At 32.0% G+C, this 23,655-nt stretch overlaps 1 protein-coding gene across 1 annotated transcript in view; it reads left to right on the top strand.

The window, feature by feature from the left end:
* The first annotated feature begins 895 nt into the window (after positions 1–895).
* The window catches only part of LOC130443841 (cilia- and flagella-associated protein 57), a 29,887-nt gene continuing 7,127 nt past the window's right edge, over positions 896–23,655 (top strand). Inside the window, 12 exon segments of the mRNA XM_056778747.1 lie at positions 896–1,054; positions 4,143–4,412; positions 7,829–7,959; positions 9,976–10,266; positions 11,728–11,894; positions 12,386–12,590; positions 13,432–13,549; positions 16,724–17,021; positions 17,410–17,501; positions 19,704–20,015; positions 20,182–20,466; positions 22,088–22,233. Of these exon segments, the coding sequence (XP_056634725.1) occupies positions 911–1,054; positions 4,143–4,412; positions 7,829–7,959; positions 9,976–10,266; positions 11,728–11,894; positions 12,386–12,590; positions 13,432–13,549; positions 16,724–17,021; positions 17,410–17,501; positions 19,704–20,015; positions 20,182–20,466; positions 22,088–22,233 (2,459 nt within the window). The 5' untranslated portion in view covers positions 896–910.

The raw sequence follows: 23,655 nt of genomic DNA, 5'->3' as shown, positions 1-23,655 counted from the left end.
CTATTCTGAGCCAATATTAAAACTACGACTATTATTTAAAAGACCTTCCAAATCATAAGACTTTTCTAATTTCATTCGTTCTGACACAAAAACTGTCAGCAATTAATATATGATTCAATTTTCACGAAGATTAAATTAAGGAAGATTATTATACTAGGAGTTTCGAAGCAATTTCAAATTTGATTTAGGTAAATTTGTGTGAAATATAACACTCACTGTAGGCTTAATAAATTAATGTATCTATTCAGTGTGTAATTTTATCAATATTTCCAGAAAAATGATGTGATCCCTTATTAATAAATCAATAAACACAAAGCAATACCCTCAACATTTCTTCCACATTAAGTTTTAAATTACTGTTACTGCTCCTAAATACGTTACTGCGAACGAATGAATATTTTCAATCACTTGACGTTCATCGATCAAACAAATCGCAAAATGCAATGACAAACTGTCATATTCTCCAAATATTATTAGTGAAGTACGTTTTAACTTCAGCTTGAAATGAGTTTACCAATTCTACAGCCCCAGCTTTTAGTGGGTTTAGAAACAAAAATAAGAGGGAATGTTCATTTTCTTTCCGATGATGAGTTGGTCTATCCCGTAGGATGTGTTGTGACTGTTCACAATACCAGCCTGAAAAAACAGAGATTCATCAAATTAGCTGACAAAGGAAAGAATTTAACACACTTGCTGGTCAGTCCAAATAAGTAAGAATATTTTGACAAATTCTATCGTATCTCATAGCTTATCGCTCAATACTGAAATGTTCTCTAGGAAATTAATTGCTATCGCAGAAACTACCGATAAATTACCAGTTATTAATCTCTGGGATCCAGCACTTTGTAAAAAAAAGAGAACAATAACCCTTCCTCAAGATAAAGATATTATTTGTAGCAGATATTCTTGTATGGAATTTACTTACGATTCAAAATTTCTCGTTTGCGTTACCGCCGAACCTGACTGGACACTTTACGTCTTCAAATGTGAAAAAGGAAGATTAGAGAGTTTCGGTAGAGCAAATAATCTCAATGGAACAGGAACAGTTGTACAGGTATACCACTATTTTTCAATTAAATGTTATTGTATAAACAAATTTGAGAAGTTTTCATGTTCAGGCTGAGCATCGATAGTTTTTTACACCACTCAAATCTTTGCCAATTTAAAGCCAATAATAAATTTTGCCTTTTCATGAATAACTAATAATTATGTTAGTATTTCATCTAACTGTGGCATCTGAAAATAATCATATTGACCGTTTTTGTTTTTGTCGTTGGTTTCTTAGCACCGTTGCAATATCAGTACTATGAATTACAGCCCATAAGTTAAACTGAATTAGGTTTTTGAACATTCAGCATGTATATATACTTGTTTCACGTTTGATAATGTCATTATTTAACAACTAGTAACATTCAGTGCACCTTAATAAAGTTCATTTGCTTTCTCAAGACCAGTTACAAAATAGATAGGATTTTTCTCCAGTGCTGTTGCTTAGTGTCCAAAAATGGAGTGGTAAATTCAGATCTTTGATCTTGTAATAAACATGAACCTTTAAACGAATAATAAAAAAAAGGATAATAATTTTAAATGACTTAACCATATAACGCCCTGTAACTATAATGTTTTTATTACTACCAAACTACCAAAAAAATGTACTCCAACGCTAGCAAAACTACCAATACAACAAAAATGAAAACAAGAAAATGTGAACTCTATTAATTAGTGATAGTGAAAGTGCAAGCGATAGCATATCTTTGTATAGTGACACGTTATCAGAGGAAGAGAAGCAAATGGAAGGTAAGGAGAAAAATATCAACAAGGAAGAAATAGCTCGGGAAAAAGATGAAGCTCAACAAGGAATCCTAGAACAAGTGGCACAGTCGGAAAACAAACAATGTAAGGAAAATTTCACAAAACAACAAGATAAAAATGAGAAATTACAGAAGAAAGTGGCAAACAAAAGGTAGAAAAAGAAGTACAAAGTTTAACAAAGATGCTAGAAACGCCTTATAAGGAGCAAGAAATAGAAAAAAGGCCATCAATAGCAAAGCATTGGTGGTTAAAAAAAACGTTTTCAACGAGGAGAAAATAGAAAAAACAACAAAATTGAGAAGCTGAAAAAGAAGAAAAGAAAAAAATTAGTACATGCCATACTCAACTTGGAAGAACTTGGTACTGCAAACCTTGTGATGAAGATGAACAAAAAGGTATGAAGCTGTGGACAGTTTGCTTCATCTATTCATAAAATTAAGTTTGTCCAAAATGTTTCTAATAAGATTAGATTTAAGTTCAAAAAATTTTCACCTTTCTTTAGGAGTTGATATATTTTTTTGTCTCAGTTTTTATTATTTTTAATTAATTACGTTCATTTATTATGTATTTATATATATGTATATATATATATATATATATATATATATATATATATATATATATATATATATATATATATATATAATTATTATAGTTAATTTTATTTGTTTCGACACTCACCTCCCCGGATTACCCTCCAGTCTTTTAAATGAAATCGGCTCAGCTACCAAGGGAAAGGCAGGTGCGGGCAAAGCAGAAACCGCATCAAGGAATCAAAGGAGAGTTCCTTGTCCAGGCGTTTGTAAGCCTTGGCGACCCATTACGTAGTAGCCCCCTAAAGGTTCCCCTTCCTTTCGGGCCAACGGTCATCTTTTTACTGAAAGGGTAGCAGATAATTCTCTTATCCTTGTGCCGTCCTTGCACTGGTGACCCCAGCTACCCTTTCAGACAGGAAGGAATTAATTTGATTGCTACATAGGGTCGCCTCAACAATTATTACAGTTGTGACGGTGTTAAATAAAAAATTATTACCCTCTCTGTACCCTTGTGCCGTAAGTTTGGTACCAAAATTGTTGCTATCTTAACCTGTCTTTTTATAGAGTATTTTAGTATATTCTTTTTCTTCCATTTTTCAATCAACTAGCAATAATTATGAATGTTTCGTACCTCTAATCGCAAGTGTTTGATGCTTAGCTTCTACATCATCATGTTCCTTCTCTTCTTTATTCTTTAATTCTCCACTTCTCCCTTTTAGTTCCTTTAATTTCTGCTGCCTATAAAGTTTCTTATCCTGATAATAAGGCTCATTTTCAGAGATAAAGTCCATCGAAATTACCGATGATTTATGAATGGAAAGTGTCCCTGGGGAGTGTATTGTATCGCACTTTTATGAAAACAAGGCAATCAATAACATTGAATTAGAAAATTAGCTGGTTATTTTGATGGTCGAGTGATTATTTTCTGAATTTATTGATTGCAATTAATATCAATTGGCTTTGAAGTCGTCGATACGGTGGTTGATACAGTCATCGAGTGAGAATTTATTTGAGCTAGGGACAGTTGGTCATTGTTCCGAATTTTTTCAATTAATAGCATATGATGGTTCTCATGTATCTTAATATCAGTGATTAGGATTTGAGTGTCCTATTGGTTTGATTAACTATTATTCTCCAAATTCTTTTTTCACATGAGCAATTCTCGACAACTAAGAGCACTACAATGGAAGGAAATTGCATGTAATATTTTAACAGCCAATTGCAATCAACAACGGTTGCTTTTCTGTCACTGCTGCCACTCAAATTTAGAAGAAATAGACATTTATCCAAATTTTGTAAATATTGCTCATAATTCTAATAATTATAATATTCATGAGTCACTGATAAAAAGTTAAAGATATTTCCTATGTTTGTGGTTGAAACTTGAGGAGTTTTAAGTAAATAAGATGAACATGTTTTATGGGTAGTAAGTTAATTTATAACCAGTCGTCAACGGTAATCGATACCTTTTTTGTATTCAGGCAATCTAAGAAAATAGCTGATCTACGTCAAATTGGCAGCCGTGTGGTAACCAATTCTTGCATGTACTCTTGTTAGCTTTTCTTGGTTTTCCCTGCAGTGATAATTGTTTCGTATTGTTTTTTTTTGTTTCATGGTGTCAAGAGGACTCCATAGATACTTTTAGATCTGTTTCCTATTTATGGAAACTTCTAAATATTTGTCACCATAAACTGCTATTTCTTTGATATGAATATTCATATCCTTTGCTCTGACACCTCTAGTTTTGAGGATGATTCTTTGCTATCCATAATGATAAATTGAAATCCTTGGCAGGTAGCTTGTAATCCCAATGACGCAAATCAATTAGCTGTATGTGGAGAGCAATGCCTGAGATGTTTGGGTTGCGTCGATTTTAATTGGAAGCAGTTTGGGTACAACAAACTAGATCCCTGTTATTACACTAGTTGCTGCTGGTTGTCCCAAGATAGATTGATAGTTGGAAGTTACAGAGGCAAAATTATGATATTAGAAACTGGAGAGATTCGAGCTGTGTTTCATGCTTCTGATTTACCTCTTATTAACATGAAGCTAAAGGAAGAGTAAGTACTCGTAATTTCAAATCATCTCATTAGGATTTAACCAAAATAAACGTTCAGATTTAGCATGAATTTAGTTTCTAAAGAATCAACTGACAGTTATCTATCCTCATTTCTCAGATCATAATAGGCAAGCATTTTTATTTATTTCCTCTATTTATTTGCAATATATATTATTTATACAAGTGTTGCTGGTGAACGTTCTTAGAGAGCTATTTAAGTTGTTTACAGATACTTGAAACATTCATCTTGGTCCAAAAATTGAATCTCGAAAAGTTTCATTAGAAGATGACCAATAGCAGTATGCCGAACAACTGGCTTCTACTTTTAGTGATGAAGCAATATCTTGAGCCACCGTGTTTCGCTGGTTTTCCGAATTCAATCGTGGTGGCATTTCGCTACAGAATGAATCAGTGAAGGTCGTCCAAAGCGGCTGGTTGCTAGAAAACATCGATACTCTGCGTAAACCGATATTGCAAAATTGTCATGTGACATACCGTGATATTGAGGCGTATTTGGGCATTAGTTCCACTCGCATACATAGTCGTACACTAAACATAATTAAAGGGTCTTTCAAGACAAGCCAAATCCAAGTTGTTCACGCACGAAGCAAACAATCGTTTTTTCAGAATAATCTGACATTTCTCTCCCGTTCCATTAGAGCAACGTAGAACGGTCAATTCTAAATGGTGCACCAGCACTTGTTTGCCAGAACTGCTCAAATAAATCAGAGAAACCAATCGCAGAAGACGAGTCATTCTCCACGACGACAATGTCAGCTTTCACACATTAGTTCAAACAAAAATGTTTTTGAACAGTCAAAACATCGAATTTAAAGGTCATTTTCCAGACAATGGTTTCTTGTTATTCGCGCAGATCAAAAATAAATTGCAAATTCAACGTTTTTCTACATCTGAAGAAACGGTTGATGCGTTTAAATACATATTTTGGTACCTTATTTGGATTTTGAAAAACAATGAGGCCATATCCAATTATAAATATTTGTATTTGTCTATTTCAAAACTCACTACTTACTTTGTCAGTTTTGTCTAACGAAAACATACTCGTTAAACTAGTTTAAAAGGTTCCTTAAAAATTTCCCTTTAACATTACACTTTTCTATGCATTTGTGCCACTTCTGCACTCTAAATTAGCTCCAATATATGGGTTTTGATACTTTAATGTTCAATAGTGTAGAAAATCATTGATCACGCAGTTTCTTTTTAATTTGTGGAAGCAAAAAAATCTTTTGTATGCATATCAGGATTGTATGGTCGATCTTTTTTCTTTGGTTGACATTCAATTCTTTGAGCAGCTTTAACATTGGCAAGATGATGATCGGTTCACCTCTCCTTTGATATGCTTCTACTTTCATATGATTGGTAATTTTGGAGAAAGTAGTGATTATTGTCTCAGATGTGCTCTTCAAGCGAACAATTTTGCTAGATTTGGCTCGTCTGGATAGACTCACACAGATTATTGCTGCTTTGTTACATGTCCTATACTACTTAGATCTCGTCACGTATATAGATTTTATACACAGCTTTTAATACATCTTCAAAATTCAAAATTTCGATGCACGAGTAGATACAAGCCTTCATTCGATAATTGGTCAAGAAGAATGGTCGAATGATCATGTATCTTGTATCTTGCTGATGCTACTCATACTGAGACGCAAAGGTTCTTCATTCTTACAGTATATCCCACGACCATGTAATTCAATCAGTACAACACCGGTGTTTCGGGGCACAAAAGCAGATTTTGTACCACTTTTAGATATAAGGAAGAAGTTTTATCACTTTATAAAATGATTACACATTACACATTCTCTACGAGTAGCTGCACTTAGGTTTTGTTTGAAGGTTACACCAGTCAGTGGCAGTCAGAAAGAATCAATATTTGCAAAGCAAAAATATACATAGTAAACCTTGTGATTGAGTTGTATGGAAGAAATAGATTGTTTAAGTCTTCTTAACTGTTGTTTGTAACATGAGATAACATTCTCTTTTATACGCCCAAAACGACTCAAGAATTGCCTTGTTTATTCAAATACTGGAAATGCAATAAATTAACCAATACAATTTCCTTAATTTCTAGCCTTATTGTTTGGGTTACATGTAAACTCGGGGCCATAAATAACGCACCACCCTTTATTTCAATATCAAAACCTAAAATGTTAATCTTTTGGGTTTTTTGTTTTTCTATCACAAAAAGTTAAAGTATTTATAAAAATTTTAATTTTATGCATATTTTAATGTTTCTTTCATTCGATTGTTGTACCAACTTGTGGACAGCGTTAATTTAAGCCAATTAAGGTGTGTTAAAGTCGAGACTAGATAAACAAAAAATAGCCGAGTTAGTTGGACAGGGACAAAGTTGTGGTGAAGTGGCAATCTGTTTGGCGTACACTACACAACCATAGGCAGATTGATGCAAAGATTGCGAAAGACCGGTTTACATTCTAGGAGGTCTGGACAAGGAGGTCCTTTAGTTTTAACTCCTCGAGATTACCGTTTTCTGCAATTAAATTCATTAAGAAATCGGTCAATGACTAGTGTCGAGCTCAACAGCCTTTTACGAGAAGTCCGAAATGTAAATATCTCTTAAAGATCAATAAGACGACACCTTCAGAATGCTGGTCTACACAACAGAAGAGCTCTCTATACACCTTTGCCAACCAGGCAGCCTCGTGCTACTAGACTAATATTTGCATGGCAATATTTAGATTGGAATTTAGAAAATTTTATTTACTGATGAGACAAGAATCAGTCTAAGAGGTCCAGATGGACGTTCCAAGGAGGGTCTATCTTGTTTTGGGGAGGAATTTGATTTGATGCCCGCACAGAATTAGTGTCTCTTCCTTGACCCGCCCTTAACGCACCAAGATACTTAACTGACATTCTTGAAAATCACGTCGTTCAGTTTGGGTCATTTATTGGTGATGCTTTTCGTTTAATGCATGATCATGCATGGTAGAGCACACGTTGCTGCAGTGTTACCTAAACGAAGTAGGAATTCATTCGTCGTCGAAATCTATCTCCTCAAAATTTAAATGAGCTTGGAAGAACATACCTCGAGAAGTGATACAGCACCTAATTGAAAGCATGCCCAGAATAATAATAATAATAATAATAATAATAATAATAATAATAATAATAATAATAATAACGTTTATTCATAAATTTAACAAAAAACAGTAATAAAATACAATTAAAATTGAATAAAATTGAATAAACATCTAGACATCCACAGAAGTATTGTACATACTTGTATGTGGTGAATATAGGCTGGTGTGCCTAACCTAAACATTATAAAAGAAAACAAAAAAAAATGCAGTTAAAACATTATAAATACATTTTTAAATGATTGTGTTTCAGACATACATTTCGTACATGAGTTTACTCTTCTCAGTTTTTGTTTCAGCATTCTATCATTTTGTGTATTTTTGTTTTGTCTGTTTCTTTAACAAATGTTACTAGTTGGGTTTTGAAGCGTTTAAAAGAAGTTTCATCGATAATTCTTTGTGGTAGTTGCCCGAATAATTTAGGTGTCAAGTAGGAGTAACCTTTTTGACCTATTGTTTTATGAGCTGTTGGTATACAGTATTGATTATTCTATCTTGTCGCGTATCTATGATTGTGAGTGGTAAGTTCGTATTTATTTTTATATTGATGGCATCCTATCTGAATAATGTATAGTTGTCTAACATCCAATATTTGCGTTTCAGTATAGAGTAGTGAGCTTGAATACCTTGTTGGTTTGTTGAGAATCAATCGGAGGATGTTAGCAACAATTACATCCAGAGGCGGAAATACACGCTATTGGCATTTTAAAAAGAGGAACTTCATTGTTTAGAATGCAAGTTTTATTTTTAGGAAAATTTGGTTTTATTTCAATGTTTTTATTTTTATTTTTTTACTCATTAAAAATTACTCAAAATTACTACACATTTCTTATTATTGCGCCAAAATGATTGAAGAGAAGTTAAATAAAAGCAATATTAATTTAAATTTATTGAACAAAAAAATATTTTCAGATATCGGGGTGGTGCGTTATTTTTGCCCACGATCGATTGCCAAGTAAACGTAATGCTATATTTTCTCAATGAATATGATCATCATGATTCATTTTTTCATAAACCGATATATTTTATATTAATGACACATTCTAGCGTTGTATATCAAGGTCATGACTTACTTTAATATTTTCATTGATATTATTTATATTTTTCATGCATTTCTTAGACCAAAAAAGGATAAGAGAAGTAAGAAGTGAGTATCATATCATATTTCCGTAGTAAGTTGGCAAAAACAGAATGAATATATGACTCTGGTAATTTTGAGATTTTTATACCTTTTGACTCAGTTGTTTTTGCTTCAAGATGGAAAAATAAGATATGTCCCACTATTTCCTATAAAGTAGTATTCCTTTTAGCTTTGAAGCTATAATGAGATATGTCAAATTTATATTTTTCCAAGGTTGGCAAAACAAAAGGCAAAGATCGGTAGTTTCATTTTAATTTGACATCAAAAACTTTAACCAAACAGATGTAACTTGTACCATATTGTTTATCAACAAACGTGTGTTATCTTTATATAATCTAATCCTTCGAGTCTATACAACCTGATTCATCTAGAACGAAGCCATTGCAAGCAGAAATATTTTTTATACCTTTCAGAAGGCAGCAATTGAGGTAATTGACCAGAAATGTTTGCTTCTTGGACACACGCGTTTGGAAAGTGACAGCGATCATGCAAGAATTGAAAAAAAAAACAAATTGATGATAATTTCAAAATTATGATTCCACGAGACTGGTCTCAGTTTATTCGGATGTTGAAAGGCAAAAAAAAAGTTCATTGTAGTGGATGTGAAACAGGAAAAATTCTTATGATTTTCCACATTATTAAATAATAATAATTAAGTGAAAAGTTATGGTGGCTAGCTCAATACGAGTATAATGAATATAATATGGATGAGAATCACAGAGCTTAGAACAATGTTTTTAAGTGAACATTGTATAAAGATAAAGATTTAAAACGTGGAAAGACAGGAGGACGACAAATAACTGGACCCTTTCCAACATATTGTTTGTCGTGTTTCATGTAGAATTATGTGTTACTAATATTCGACCTGTTGGTTGAGCAGGATGAAAGGTTCCAACAAGATATTAAAACAATAGAAATTCGGTATCAAGGACGATGGGATTCGGCCATGATGGGTGATTACTATTGGTTTTTATAAAGAGAAAGAGCAACCCGTCATAAAAGGAAAAAGTAGAGCTAATTGATATTTAAAGTGAGTTTTTGTTTTTAATAGATGTGGCATGTTTATTACAAGCAAACTATAAATATTGTCAATATATACGATTTAAAAAGCGTGAAATTATTTTTTTAATATTAAAAATTTTCTTTTATACTCCAAACTTCACTGCTGAATGTTATAATACCCTCAATTACGATGTTATTTTGAAATAACAACAGACAACAAAGGCTTTCAACTAAAAATTAACTTTTTTCATTTGTCTTTTGGATACAATCTTGTTACCACCATATATAACGAGTTTATTTCAGGGATGAAAATGCCGATTTGCCTGTTAATCCTTCTTTATATGATATGATTGGCGAAGAATGTCCGGACGTCGGCGAATGTTTGGAAATCCGTAGTATCGTAACATTTGGCAGAGGATTCTTTTTCGGTTATACTAATGGAAAAGTACATTTTTACGAAAAGGAAAATCCCAACAGATACAGGAAACGAGGCGTTTTTATAATACCGGACAGGACCATTCATAGAGAATACGAAGAAGAACCGGAAATCATAACTACGGTAAACAGCATAGCCATAAATCCATCGCAAGACAGGTTAGAAACATTTTAGTTATTTCCGTTTATGGAAAAAAACATTCGTAGAAATGGTTCTCTTGACTCATTCGTTGCCTGAAAACTATACCGAATCTGTCGAAAGATGTGTTTTTTAACATGACAGAACTTTATGAGAATAACAAATCATTTAATAGCCATTATTTTCTTATTTTAATAGTCAGTCTTCATTTTTTTGATAATAGTTTTCTTTTGAAAATTCCGATTTCTAATTGATTCAATTCGTTGCCTTAACCTACGTTCTAAAGTTTCAGCTGTAGTTGATAAATTTTAGTCGACCAACAAAAATTGAATGAAGACCCTCTTTGAGACCTTTGTTTTGAATGATTTAAACTTACTTGTTTGGATATGATTGATCAAGTTAAAACGTATCTTGGAAACGTGTGAACCAGATGTTAGTTAATAGAATTAACATTTGAAAATAATTTCGATTATACGGCAGCTGATCATGACAAAGGATATTCTGGTCATGTAATTTTGAGTATTGTTGGTCGTAGGTCAGAAATACCAAGATCAATGTACTCCACAGGAAATGAATCAGAGGTTTGAAATCGCTCGCCTTCAAATGATATTTTCATGTATCGAAATTTTAATTTCAATCGCTCAAAGATTGCCATCTTATTTATATCATATTTCTACCGAAAAATATCGCTCATTTTTTTAATAAAAAAATAATTGATTTTTCTGTGGTAATTATCTCCATTGATCGTAATGCAAGCTCCATTTTTGAAGATATAACATCCGATAAAATAACACCAGCATGTAAATCGTACTGTAAGAAGACTCTTATGGTTGAAATTCACTTTATATTTGAAAATGTCGTATTAAAAAGCTGGTTAAGGAAATGTGAGCCTCGTTGCTGAACACAATTTAGTTTCATCTGCTTCAAAGCCCATTCGGCCAAAGAAGATACATTATGATGATCGTTTGTGGCAATAATTTCTGCACCAGCTGGCTTTTATTAGAATGTAGGCTGAGATGATTGTGCAAACTTGTTGATCTTATCGTATCATTCAAAAATTGTTTGTAATAACATGCTTGTTTGACTATTGAGTGCTTCAAACAAATCAATTAATTGTCTATAATTTATACGTGTATATTATTAAGTTGAAAGTAATATGGATAATGTGGTAACGTTGTTCAATCGTCAAACTATCCATGTTATTTTGTCAGTTTATAATGATGATAAGTATCAAAAACTGAGCGCAAGATGACAATTAATAGTTTCTAATTCTCTCGGGCTTAATAAATGCCCACTACATAATTATCAGTGTGTTGATTCAATAACTAAACAAACACCAACTTATGGGCTCTACAAACAATACTAATTGTGAAAAACTTATTTTTCTGAAATTTCATCACAAAACTATTTACAATGAAATCCCTGGAAATTCTATAAAAAGCTCTGATTATTATAAAACAATTATCACGGAAATGTTTCAGGATTCTGGTAACTTGCTTAGAAATGCAAATGTGGAGCGAACGTATATTTGTACACGACGCTGAAACGGGACCTGATGTCCTGTTAAAAGAGTTTGGATACTCAGTACATTTGGGACCTGTCGGTGGATTGTCCGTATGTAGATGGAAACCAATTGTGCTTAGCATCGGTAAAATACTACCATTACTAAAACCTAACATAAAATCATTGTAGAATTATTTCTAAACACAATGTTCCTTCATAAAATCAATCCGTATTTTGTGTACGCATTTCACTTTTTAAGAAATTTATCTACTATTCACAATTACACAAAAAATCAAAGGAAAAATCCTTCCACGTAAAGCAACAAAGGTTAGACCAAACTATTAGTTTTTCAAAAGTCCAATCAATCAACTGATCTAACTTTATTTTGATTCATTGTTAATCCAAAACAAGATTCCTTTCTAGAATTGCAAATTGTATGAAATAAAAATTATAATATCCAATAAAGGCGCAATAGTGATATCAGCTGAGATTCAAGTTATCTTGCCTTCTTGAATTAAGAAAGAAAGAAAAAAAATTTAAGAAATTCAATCTAGTGACGCATCGTCATTCTATATAAAAAAACCAAAATGACTTAAGATATTCCTTAGGTATATGTACCAAATAGATAATTTTCAGGTTCTCGAGATAGATCGGTTAAAATATGGAATTACGAAACTGTTGAACTAGAACTTGTGCAAACTTTTGAAGACGATATTTACTCGGTTTCACTGCATCCAACTGGGTTGTATGCCGTTATTAGTTTCTCAGATAAACTGAGATTCATGACAATAATGATCGACGAGATAATTCTAACAAAAGAATTCAATATCAGGAATTGCGAGTACGTAAATAGTAAAGGCCGTTTGATATAATATAAAACAACATTCGAGAAATTGCATGCGATTCTAACAAAAAGGACTAATTTTTCTTCTGCTACTTACGTTCCTCGAGGTATTTTTTCTACTATTCACAATTATACAAGAGATCAAAGGAAAAATACTTTCATGTAAAGCAACAAAGGTTAGACCGAACTGTTAGTTTTTCAAAAGTCCAATCAATCAACTGATCTAACTTTATTTTGATTCATTGTTAATCCAAAACAAGATTCCTCTCTATAATTTCAACTTATACGAAATAAAAATTAGAATATCCAATAAAGGCGCAATAGTGATATCAGCTGAGATTCAATTTATCTTCTTCGATATCAAGTTTCAAGACCTAACCAAAAGAGAGGCAGCGGCAGATATCATTTTTGCCAGTTATTTACCGACCACTTTTTTCTTGTTCATTTCACTAAGCTTTATTATTTTCATTTATAAGCTGCCAAAAAAATGTTAAATAAAGTTCGATGTTATGAATTTGCTCAATTTATTTATGGAATTTTTGTTAGGGGCAGCTATAATCCAGTAGTAAGAGACTGACATAATGTCAAACGACGTGAAATATTAATCTATGAAATATTTTGACTTTTGATAAAATTGCATAGAATTTCTTGCAAGTTGTCTTGCACTATTTCAAGCTGACTTAACAAATTTATATATAATATTTGGAATTTGTTGTAGCTACAAAGATTACCTGTATCTTGTGTAGCATTTTTTACCATTCTTGTCATTTTGATATAATATAGATATATATACTTTTTTCTATAAATTTTTTGCAAATTTCCAATTCAATTTTTTCAGTATGACATGCTTCAGCCGTATGGGTCATTTATTTGCTGCTGCTAATGGGACTGTTATCCAAATATATTCAAGTGTTACTTTTGAATTGATGTATATGCTAAAAGGACATAATAGAAAGGTAATATTCCTCATGCATAACGTGACCATTTATTGTTTGACTCAAAACGGGATATAAGTTTGTTAAGGTCAAATAATAGGTATTTAATGAAAAAAAAACACACATTTTTAAGAAAAATATTATTCAGATGAAGTTATTTATTTATTTATTCAGAAAAACTTGAACTATTCCATTCTGATACTGTTTGTGATGTAATGTAATTAGTAATTAATAAAAAAATCGTCAAAAAATTCAGTATCTCCATTACAATCAATATATTGCTTTTCAATTAATATTTTTGGAGGTCTTCAGTGGCGAGCTTTTCCAAATTTGCCCAATAAAATATCTTCAATTCTTTGGTAAGAAAGCAAGTCCACTGCTCCAGATATTCACGGCTTGTTTTATAAAATTCTTGCAAACTCTTCTTGGATATTATTACCATTTTTTTTTAATTTCAACATTGTTTGACGGAGCATAAATGGAAATAAACGGATTGGTCTGTTTCTGAGTTCAATTGTCATTTAATTTATTGACTTCATTTGCAGCTTCATTTGCCAATATAGTTTGACCTTCAAATTTCATGACAGCTTGATGAAAACGTGCTGCCTGAGCATGTAAAAAATAAAGCCACAATTCGGATGTGGGGTCTTTTAGTAACAGGGGACATTTTTCAATAAGCAAAAAGTAGCATTTCAACGGCTGATACATTTTTAGGACCCTCTCCAAGGCAGACATAATAGTAAGCCATCCGTTTCAGTTTCGGCACAAAACTCCTTTAGAGCTTCAACTCGAATCGTGTAAATAAAAAAAAATAATACATATTCACAATAACGCTTTCGTAACCTTCGATTAGCCCGCCTGTAGCAGATTTTATTCCTATGTGAATCACATGTGCTCCATTTCTAATACCGGGACAATTTTGCATCCCAGAGTTCGTTTAGGGGATACCGGAACTCGTAATTATAGAAAGGGACAGTCCTGTTCAAAACGGGACACGTCTGGTCACGTTAATCATAAAAGACGATTAATGAAATATACAATCTCCGTTAATTCACTGTACCAAACCCAACTAACGAGGTCGAGTACTCAAAACAATAATTAACTTGTGTTATTGCATATGTAGTTACGATCTATCAGTTATGCAACTCCTTTTATTGCTGAATAATTTCTAGCGTAGGAAAAGAATGAAAATTATAATTACTTATGATACCGAACTTGGTTACATCGGAAATTAGAGAGACACTTACCATTCTGACAGTAGTAATATTCAATAAACACCGAAGTTCAGAATATATTTATATATATTATACAAATAATACTAATTCAAAAAGACTAGTCCTCAATGTTATGCTGACATATTTTTGTTTAAACAGCATACTGTTACAAATGTCCTCTTGAGGGGCAACAAAATTACTTTAATAAAAAAAGAATGATTCACAGTAATTTAAAAGTATGGAACAAAAACTTAATAATACTTAAACTGTCAGAAAATGGATTATTAGTAATATTGTTATAGTATTAAGGTATAAAAATATAGTTTCATGGGGAATTTATTTAAGTTCAGCTATTTGAAATAGCTTAAGAAGCAATATAACCAATTATTCACCCAGTTAATATCCTTCACAGCAACGTTTTGGTTGGTAAAAAGGATTATATGAAGTAATTCCCAGATTAGATCTCATGCCGTGATTTCATACAAAAATTAGCAGTTAATTGTTGGATTTGCAACCATATTTAGGTATATAACCCAACTGATACAAGTTGAAGTTTATTTATAGGAACATGTATTCATAAACAACTCTTTCGGTTGACTTAAAATACCATTTTCTAATATTAATTGTCAAAAGCTCCATCTCTTTCATAATTTCAACTAATTCTATCTATTTTTTGTCTCCTTTTCACATGATATATTAATCGTATCCAAGGTGCCTTTGTAACACGTTGCACGGCTTCCGTAAATAATACCTTAACATCTTTTATTTTAAATGTAGTATTATTTCGAGACTTGGAACTTTAGCCTAAATTAATTCCATTTCCGAATCAAATTCTACATTAATTAAAGTAAGCCATTCTTGAATAACAGTTTTTTATTCAAGCTTCAAAAACATTTGCATTTTGTGATCGAAAAAAATAAAACGTCAACGGAAACTTTCTATTTATTCCTCTTCCTATCTCCTGATTTTTCTCGACTAAACTTGACGCTAGTTTCTTGGAAATTATCTTTCACATGTTTTGATTTATCTCTTAATATTTTGTATATTATACAGCGAACTGGACTAAAAGTTTTCAATGGTCATGAAAATATTTTATGCAAAACCTTATACATATATCATCGAATCCTCAAATTTCTATCCCTTCATATTTCTAGCGTAGATGTAGTGATCCAGAATGCTCCTTCCTCAACTTCCTTCGAATTTTTTTGTATAAGAGCATTTTCTTACACTACAGAAAGGCTATTGCACCTTTTCTGGCTTTTTTGGTTTCTTGAAACAGTCTTTGCCTATTCCATCAAATTTTCTACTGCACCTCGGGCCAGATTTTGAGGCGTTGAAATAGGAATTCGGGCTTTCGCACAACGAATTGATTTATATCTCACATTTCTCATAGTTTATTTCCAGATCTATTTGCACGCATCTTTCAAGTGTATTTGTGTATATAGCTAAGCTAAAACAGGAGCTTAGGAATAATGAGTATTTGGTACCAGCCTTGAATACTCCAGCGCTAGCTGTTGTGGTTGTTTTAAAAGATATTTCTATCGAAAGATTCAATGATGTATTCATTTCCCAATCTTTTTTCTTACTTAGCATCGCAAATGTTTTCGACCAAGTCAACATGTGACAAATAACCCAATAACGTAACTTTCATGCATTTTAACATACCATTTCAAATGTCATTCATTGTCTTTACCCAGTGGTTTGACATTTTTTGAACCAACGTGTTAGAATAAAAATTCTTGACCTCAACTCTTTTTTATCAATATTCTTTCGTCTTCAACAGAACTTTCACTGATGTATACTGTGAACAGTTTTAGAAGTAGTCACAGTTGTAGCTATCATCTGAAGATTGAAAGATTGAAGATGATTCTGTCTTTTGCAGAAAAATATGGAATAATCGATCTCGATTGGCAAATTGGCTTTTTCAATGCGAAAATTAATGTTCTAGAAGCTCAGATATTCAGTTTTTGGTTTGTTGTAGATAACAGGCTTATCCTGGTCTAGTGATGACACAGTACTGGCTAGTTGCGGATATGATGGTGCCGTATATTGTTGGGATATTGTCAGATCAACCAGGATACAAGAAACTGTCATTAAGTCAGTACCAGCTAAAGGAGTGGAGATAACTAGAGATGGAAAGAATACATTTGCTGTAGGAACCGATGGACATATTAGAGAATATTATAATTCAAACGTACAAAGAGATGTAGTTATACCTCCAGGAACTCCTTTAGATGGAATTATCTTGTCAGCCTTAAATAATATGTTATTTGTCTCAGGTAAATGTGTTTTTCTACATTTTTTAGCTATCTGAAAGAATGGTGATAGTATGAAAGTAACATAGGAATGCATATCAATCAATATGATAATAACAAAAACTATCCAATTTATGATTCCTAGTCTGCGTTTTTGTGGAGGGGTAATTGTGAGCCTAATGTGTACTTATAAGGGAATTTGAGATATTAATAACTTTGAGATATTTCTTTGAAAATTATCTTTTACTACTAAACCAACAATAGAAGATAAAGAATAATAATCTGCCAATATGAAAGCTTCAAGTAAATATAAACCTAAATGTAAAGCTATTAAGATGTAATTTGATATTTTATGCTTTAATGTCATGTAAGAATATTGACAACATATGAGAAATTTAACTTTTGTTTTCAGGTAATAATGGCGTTGCGTATGTTGTTAAAATACCATTGTTAGAGAAGGCAGAAGTTGTCGAATATAGTATGCATAACAAAACCATTGTTAAGGTACATAATTTTATGATAATAACTGCAAAAATAATTTTTAATTGGCAAACAAGGTGAAGCTCCTATTAATTAACTATATCACCAGTTTACCGACAAGAAACTTGAAAAAATGATGACCACGACACACAAAGAATAGAATACATCTACATTGATTCAGTATGCAAATGTACTACACAGAATTCTCATAAATATGATTTATAACATGCCAATCGACCTACGTCAAACTTCTCAGATTTCGTAATTTGCAATTCTGAAACGGAAAAGAATTTTTCAAGTGGATAATTTATAATATATAATATAATAATACTGTAGGTAATGGTGAATAAGGGGTACAAATCGGGATTATATGAGACTGTTTCAATCATAAAAGTATACCGAGCACAGAAGTATTCACTTCAATAATCGAAATTTTGCTAAAGTAACGGGATAAAAGAGATTAGGATATGAATTTTTGATATAGGATTCAGGACTTGCGTTGGAGAGGTCGCATGACCTTAAGTAACAAGAGAGGGAGAGGGATTGCAAGAATCTGATTTTTACAGTAACAGAGTTCAAGAAGACGCCCACGTTCTACAGAAGTCTAGGAGATATAATTCGAGGGTTGCTACTCAAGTTTTGGGATAGACAAATAAAAACAAATATTTATAATTGAACATGCTTTTAGTGTTTTTCGAAATATTCTCCATTAAGATCAATATACTTTTGTACTTTCGCATGCATTTGAACCAATTGTCGAAGCATTTCTTCCAATCCGATTGAAGTATCTTCAAAACATGTGATCATTGTTAAAAATGTCACACTTCATAATGACAATTGCAGATTTATATATTCACATCAGTACTGAATACACTGTTTACACCACAACTACACCAACACTCACAACTACACTCTCTAACGCGGGCTTTGATAAGCAAGTTGTCTTCAGAGACTGAAGGTAAACTAAAATCTAATAACTTGATTTTCCTTTTTTATACCAAATTTTCCCACCAATAAACTCCTTGGCGAGAATCTTCACATTCATTCCTTGATTAGTAACCTATAGAGTGGGCTGTAAGGAATTTTCCAAATTTGGTATTTTATCCTTAGGATTGCCCAACAATTGTTTTAATGTATTGTTGGATTTATAAATCAATTTAAAACCCACTCTGCTACAGATTCCGTCCAAACCTTTTGTATAAAGGGGATTGAAAGATATCACTACAAATTTTTCTTGTTTTTCATTTTGGGTTTTTCTTTTCCTTATTGTATCTCTTGATGGTAAGTGGTAAGTGGATTACAGATGTACCAGGAAATTAAGTTGAGTTCCAAAATAAATTCGTCTACGTTTACCTTCTTCGTATTGAATATATGGCGAAAATATCATTATACAAAAGGATTGGACGGAATATTTAGAAGAGTGGGTCTTAAATTGGTTTATAAATCCAGCAATACATTAAAACAATTGTTGGGCAATCTTAAAGATAAAATACCAAATTTGTAAAAGAGGGCGAATTCCTTACAGCCCACTCTATAGGTTAGTAGTCAAAGAATGATTAGGAAATTCCCGCCAAGGAGTTTATTGGCAGGAAAATTTATTATAAAACGGGTAAGTGGAGTCACTAGCTTTTAGTTTACCTTCAGTCTCTGAAGACGTTAACTTAGTTATCGAAACGCGCGTCAGACAGTGTAATTGTGAGTGTTGCTGTAGTAGTGATGTAAGCAGTGTATTCAGTATGAATATCGTCAACGGTCCCAGAAATTCCAACTTAGTTATTCACATCAGTGTTGCCATATCTCAAAGTTTAAGTAGCAATCCGCACATATAAGGCTCGATTCTTTGGTGTAAACCTCGTACATCCAAAACCATATTGTTAAATGAATGTTAGCTATTTTAACATGTACTTGAAAGCTGCAATTCACATTTTTCGTTATAAGCTATTTTGTTCAAGAAACCTTAATCTTAATCTGGAAAATAATAAACCTAAGAAGATATCGGTGAAAAAAAGTCTTATAACTGATTTTAGGAGCTTCTGTACTGATTTATGTGAAACGTAGTAGCAACATGAGAAAGAGAATGATTGTATATAACGAATTCAACAATTGTTGACAGAAGTAAATGATGAAAACAAAAATAACCTGTACATGTAAAAACATAAATTTCTTTCACTTTGTAACATTGTAATGTTACCAATCAATTCCATTAAATTTAATTACGGTTTTTAGATGACGCTATCATGTGATGATAGATATTTGATAACAGCTTCTATCATCGGTGTTATATGTTTTTGGAGACTTTTAAATATCGAGGACAAAGCCATAAAATTTGATTTACCATCATCGAACGAAATACTTATATCTAGGCAGATCTTAGAGGACAAAATGTTACAAATAAGAAATCTTCAATTAAGAATGAGAGAATTAGAAACAGAGCATTCTTATCAAATGCGCCAGAACGACGCATTGGCAGCATCAAAAATGAAGGATATACACGAAAGTTATTGTAACGCTATTGAAGAATTGAAATTAAAAAATGAGGTAACGTAATATACATATCAACCTTTTTCAAGTCTAATTAGATTTTCTATTGTCGTTGAAATTCGAATTTATGAATTCCATCTATTAAAATTCGAGTTTCATGCCACAACAAACAGTTTTCATTACTTAATTTCAACAAAATACGAATAATAGACTGTTTTTGAAGCAAATGGAAGCAGAACATATACAAGAAATCAACAGTATAAATATTCAAATAAATCAAATGAAACAGAATCATGAATTGTTTGTTCAAAGATTAGAGGCATCTTACAATGAAAAATTGATAGCAGAATATGAGAAATTCATGAAATTCGAAAACAAAATGGATAGAATGCTGAAAGACGCTGACGCTAGATATATGGAATTAAAAAAAGCTAAAGAAGATTCAGAAACATCTATTATCAATGACTATGAAACAAGACTCAAAGAAGCTAAATTGCAATACGATGAAGTAAGTCGAATAAAAATTATAATTTCATCAAAGAACTTGGATTTATAAGTAAGATAATTATCCTCAAAATTAATATCATTGTTCTTTCTTCTGTTGTTTTGTTTTATCGGCTATAACTATAGACTATAAATCAAAATTATAGTTTGAAATTATAAATATTCAAGCTTTTCATTTTATTTTCATCAAACATTCTTAGATTTTTCAATATAATCACCAAGATGTTCTGTTAACAAATGTTTCAATGCTCATTTCAAAAACTTCACCACCTAAGATATTAAATCAGCTTTTACGTTGTTTTGAAGATGTTGATTGGTTTGGAACCACGGTCCTTCTAGATACGTCTACCGTTCTGATAAAAGGTGATAGGTGCTGAATGTTGATTCAGTACTGTACAGATGATAAAAAATGTACCTTTAAAATTTTTTGGATGTACCAGTTGTTTGTGAGTTGTCAAAGATTAATACTATTCCAGAAGTTAAAATTTTTCTTCGTTTTATTTGAAAGGCCCTTCGCAAGCTTTGTTAAGTTTCACAACAGATTGCTGCAATTCATGCTTGGTGATGCAAAAAATAATGGCAGCGATATTTACGTGGCGGTAGCTCGAAGCGGATTGACGCATTCATTTTAACAATGCGAAAATTGCTAATCTTCACGGAAGAGTGTCCCCAAAAGTCTTACAGCTATATAAGGTTTAATACTGACATAAACAAACCTTGATTTGATATATAAATATGAATTAAAAGAAATTACTTGTGTTGTCATTATTTTCCACATTAAAAAATTATTCAAAAATCTTAGAAAGATCACTTAAATATTAATCTGAAACTGGTCCGTCCAATGCAATGGTTTATAAGTGGTTCTCTGCTGGTCATATGGACACTTAATGTCCGGAACAGTAATTGACTGTAAGGTAATGAAGTATATATTCCAACCAAACAGGTGAGCGACATTTTGCATGGAAGATTACATATGAAAGAGCTACTTGCAAGATGGAATTACCTAAGCTAATGAGAAGCTCGCTCGCTTAAAAAATTCAAACAAATATAGGGATATATCATAAAAGGAATATGCTTCCAAGAAAATAAACTCTTTTTGCCACCATAATGTTAAAACCTTTACGATACCAGAGATGCTTTGGTATCTTAATCGGTTATTTAAAAAGAGAAAAATGATGAATGGTCCACATTATGTTGATTTGCCTACACGTTTTAAGAATTAAAAAAGACAACGCTTCTGTTGAAGAAAAGTGCTTTGTTCTATGACATCAATTCACCTGCTCCTTCGTCCGTCATTGCTGCGTTACAATTTATTGCCTCATTCGGCATCTCACCTGATCTGTTACCTTTTGATTACTTTCAGTTCCTAAATTTAAAAAGTGGCCTGTTTGAAAGTAATTTCAAACAAATAACAGTAAAGCAATTTTTCCTTTGAAAAAATAACTGCCTGAAATCGCCCTCGTTCTATACATTTTAGTACCTAAATTCCGTATTTCTACTATTTAAGAAACACAATTTCAACCATATATTAGTTTGATCTCATTCCAAACGACTGTGTAGACATTTTATTTATCATAAGATAACCAGAGATTATCAAAGTAAAGTCTATTACATCCCTATTTTAGCTCGCAGAGCTTAATCAGACCCAAGCTAAAGACCATGAGATAATTAAACAGCAAATAGAAGATGACGCTGATAGAGAAATTTATGAATTAAAAGAATCTCATTTGAAAGACTTGAAAGAAGAACAGGATGTAAACGTAAGATTGAGGTACGATATTATATTATGGAATATTATAGTCAATGTCACTTGTTTTATTAATACTTTACTTTGCCTCGAACTGAACTGCTTTTATCGTTCACTGCCATCACAAGGGATTAAATCTTTCAAGTTTTCTGTTGTAATAATCAGTTTAACGGACGATTGCTAATGCAGATTACGGCTCACATTGCCAAATCAAGCTTAAAGATTTCATATTATTTTTTCCAGATGAATAATGTAGCATTTCGTTTATTAAAATACTATTTATAGTAGTTACAGTGGTAGTTATTCCATTTGATCAAGCATATTCATTCAATTGAAGAATTTTCACATATGCAACAAAGAAACGATATCACAATTTCAGATTTGAGATACTAATCCATCCTGGTCTTTAAATGATTTCAATGTTTCATGTCTTATCTATCAGAGCTGGAGTTCAAAGGTACAACTATTCAACAAAGCAACAAATATACCAACAAAAAAATTATCTTGAAATAATGATAAATAACATATGAAAAAGGCATAAATATAAAAGTCAATAAACTAATAAAAGGAATTCTAGAAATTGAAGTATAAAACAACCATATACGAATATACCGGGACTCCTTTACCTACCATACAGAGGTAGTGCTGTACAGCTCTCCAAAATAGTAATAACCAAGAAAAAATGATATCACAAAATTTTAAAAAAAATCTAAACAATATCAATTCTATTACTTATCCAAAAGAAAATTTCCCATACTTGGCAGTCAACTTCCAATACCTTTATGAACAACCGTTGAATAATCCACCTACCCTCCGATTCAGGTTATTGCAGTATTATTATTCATCTGGAATACTCGACGTGCTCTGAGCGCTCTTTCCACGACTTACGAAGAACTACGTTATACTACAAATAATCTAAGCAGATGCGTGATTTAACTGGAGAAATTGACGGCAGTCAATCCAGCGAAACACATAATACACCTAGTTCTTTAGGACGATTTTATTTGAATAACAATATACTATAAAAGAGTGTGTGTAATTTTGTGTACTATGGGAGTTGTTTTCAACTTAATAAATTCCAAGAGATTCTGTAAATATGCATACAAAGAAAAGATAAAATTGTAAAGAAAAGTAGGTCTTTACCAAATATCATCGTAGCAGCATATGGTGTAAGTAGGGGAAAAGCTATACACAAAAATGTATGCCGAAAATGATTGGATTTAAGATTGTAACCAAAAGAATGCATTATTTTGTTGGAAGTGTTTATGTTGTTCATAACATTTTTGTAAATTGAAATATTGCGAATTTCGCAAGACAAACTATAGTAAATACTTAAATAAGGACATGAAGAAGTGCTTCGTGATTCTCACTTTTTTTTGTATGGCAACCGTTCCAACAATTGAAAATTGGACAAAGGCAATCAACCTTTTATAAAATGAGTTTTTT

Source organism: Diorhabda sublineata, chromosome 1 (assembly GCF_026230105.1).
Source record: "Diorhabda sublineata isolate icDioSubl1.1 chromosome 1, icDioSubl1.1, whole genome shotgun sequence".
Classification (NCBI taxonomy): Eukaryota; Metazoa; Arthropoda; class Insecta; order Coleoptera; family Chrysomelidae; genus Diorhabda; species Diorhabda sublineata.
This window is presented reverse-complemented; position numbering and strand designations above follow the sequence as displayed.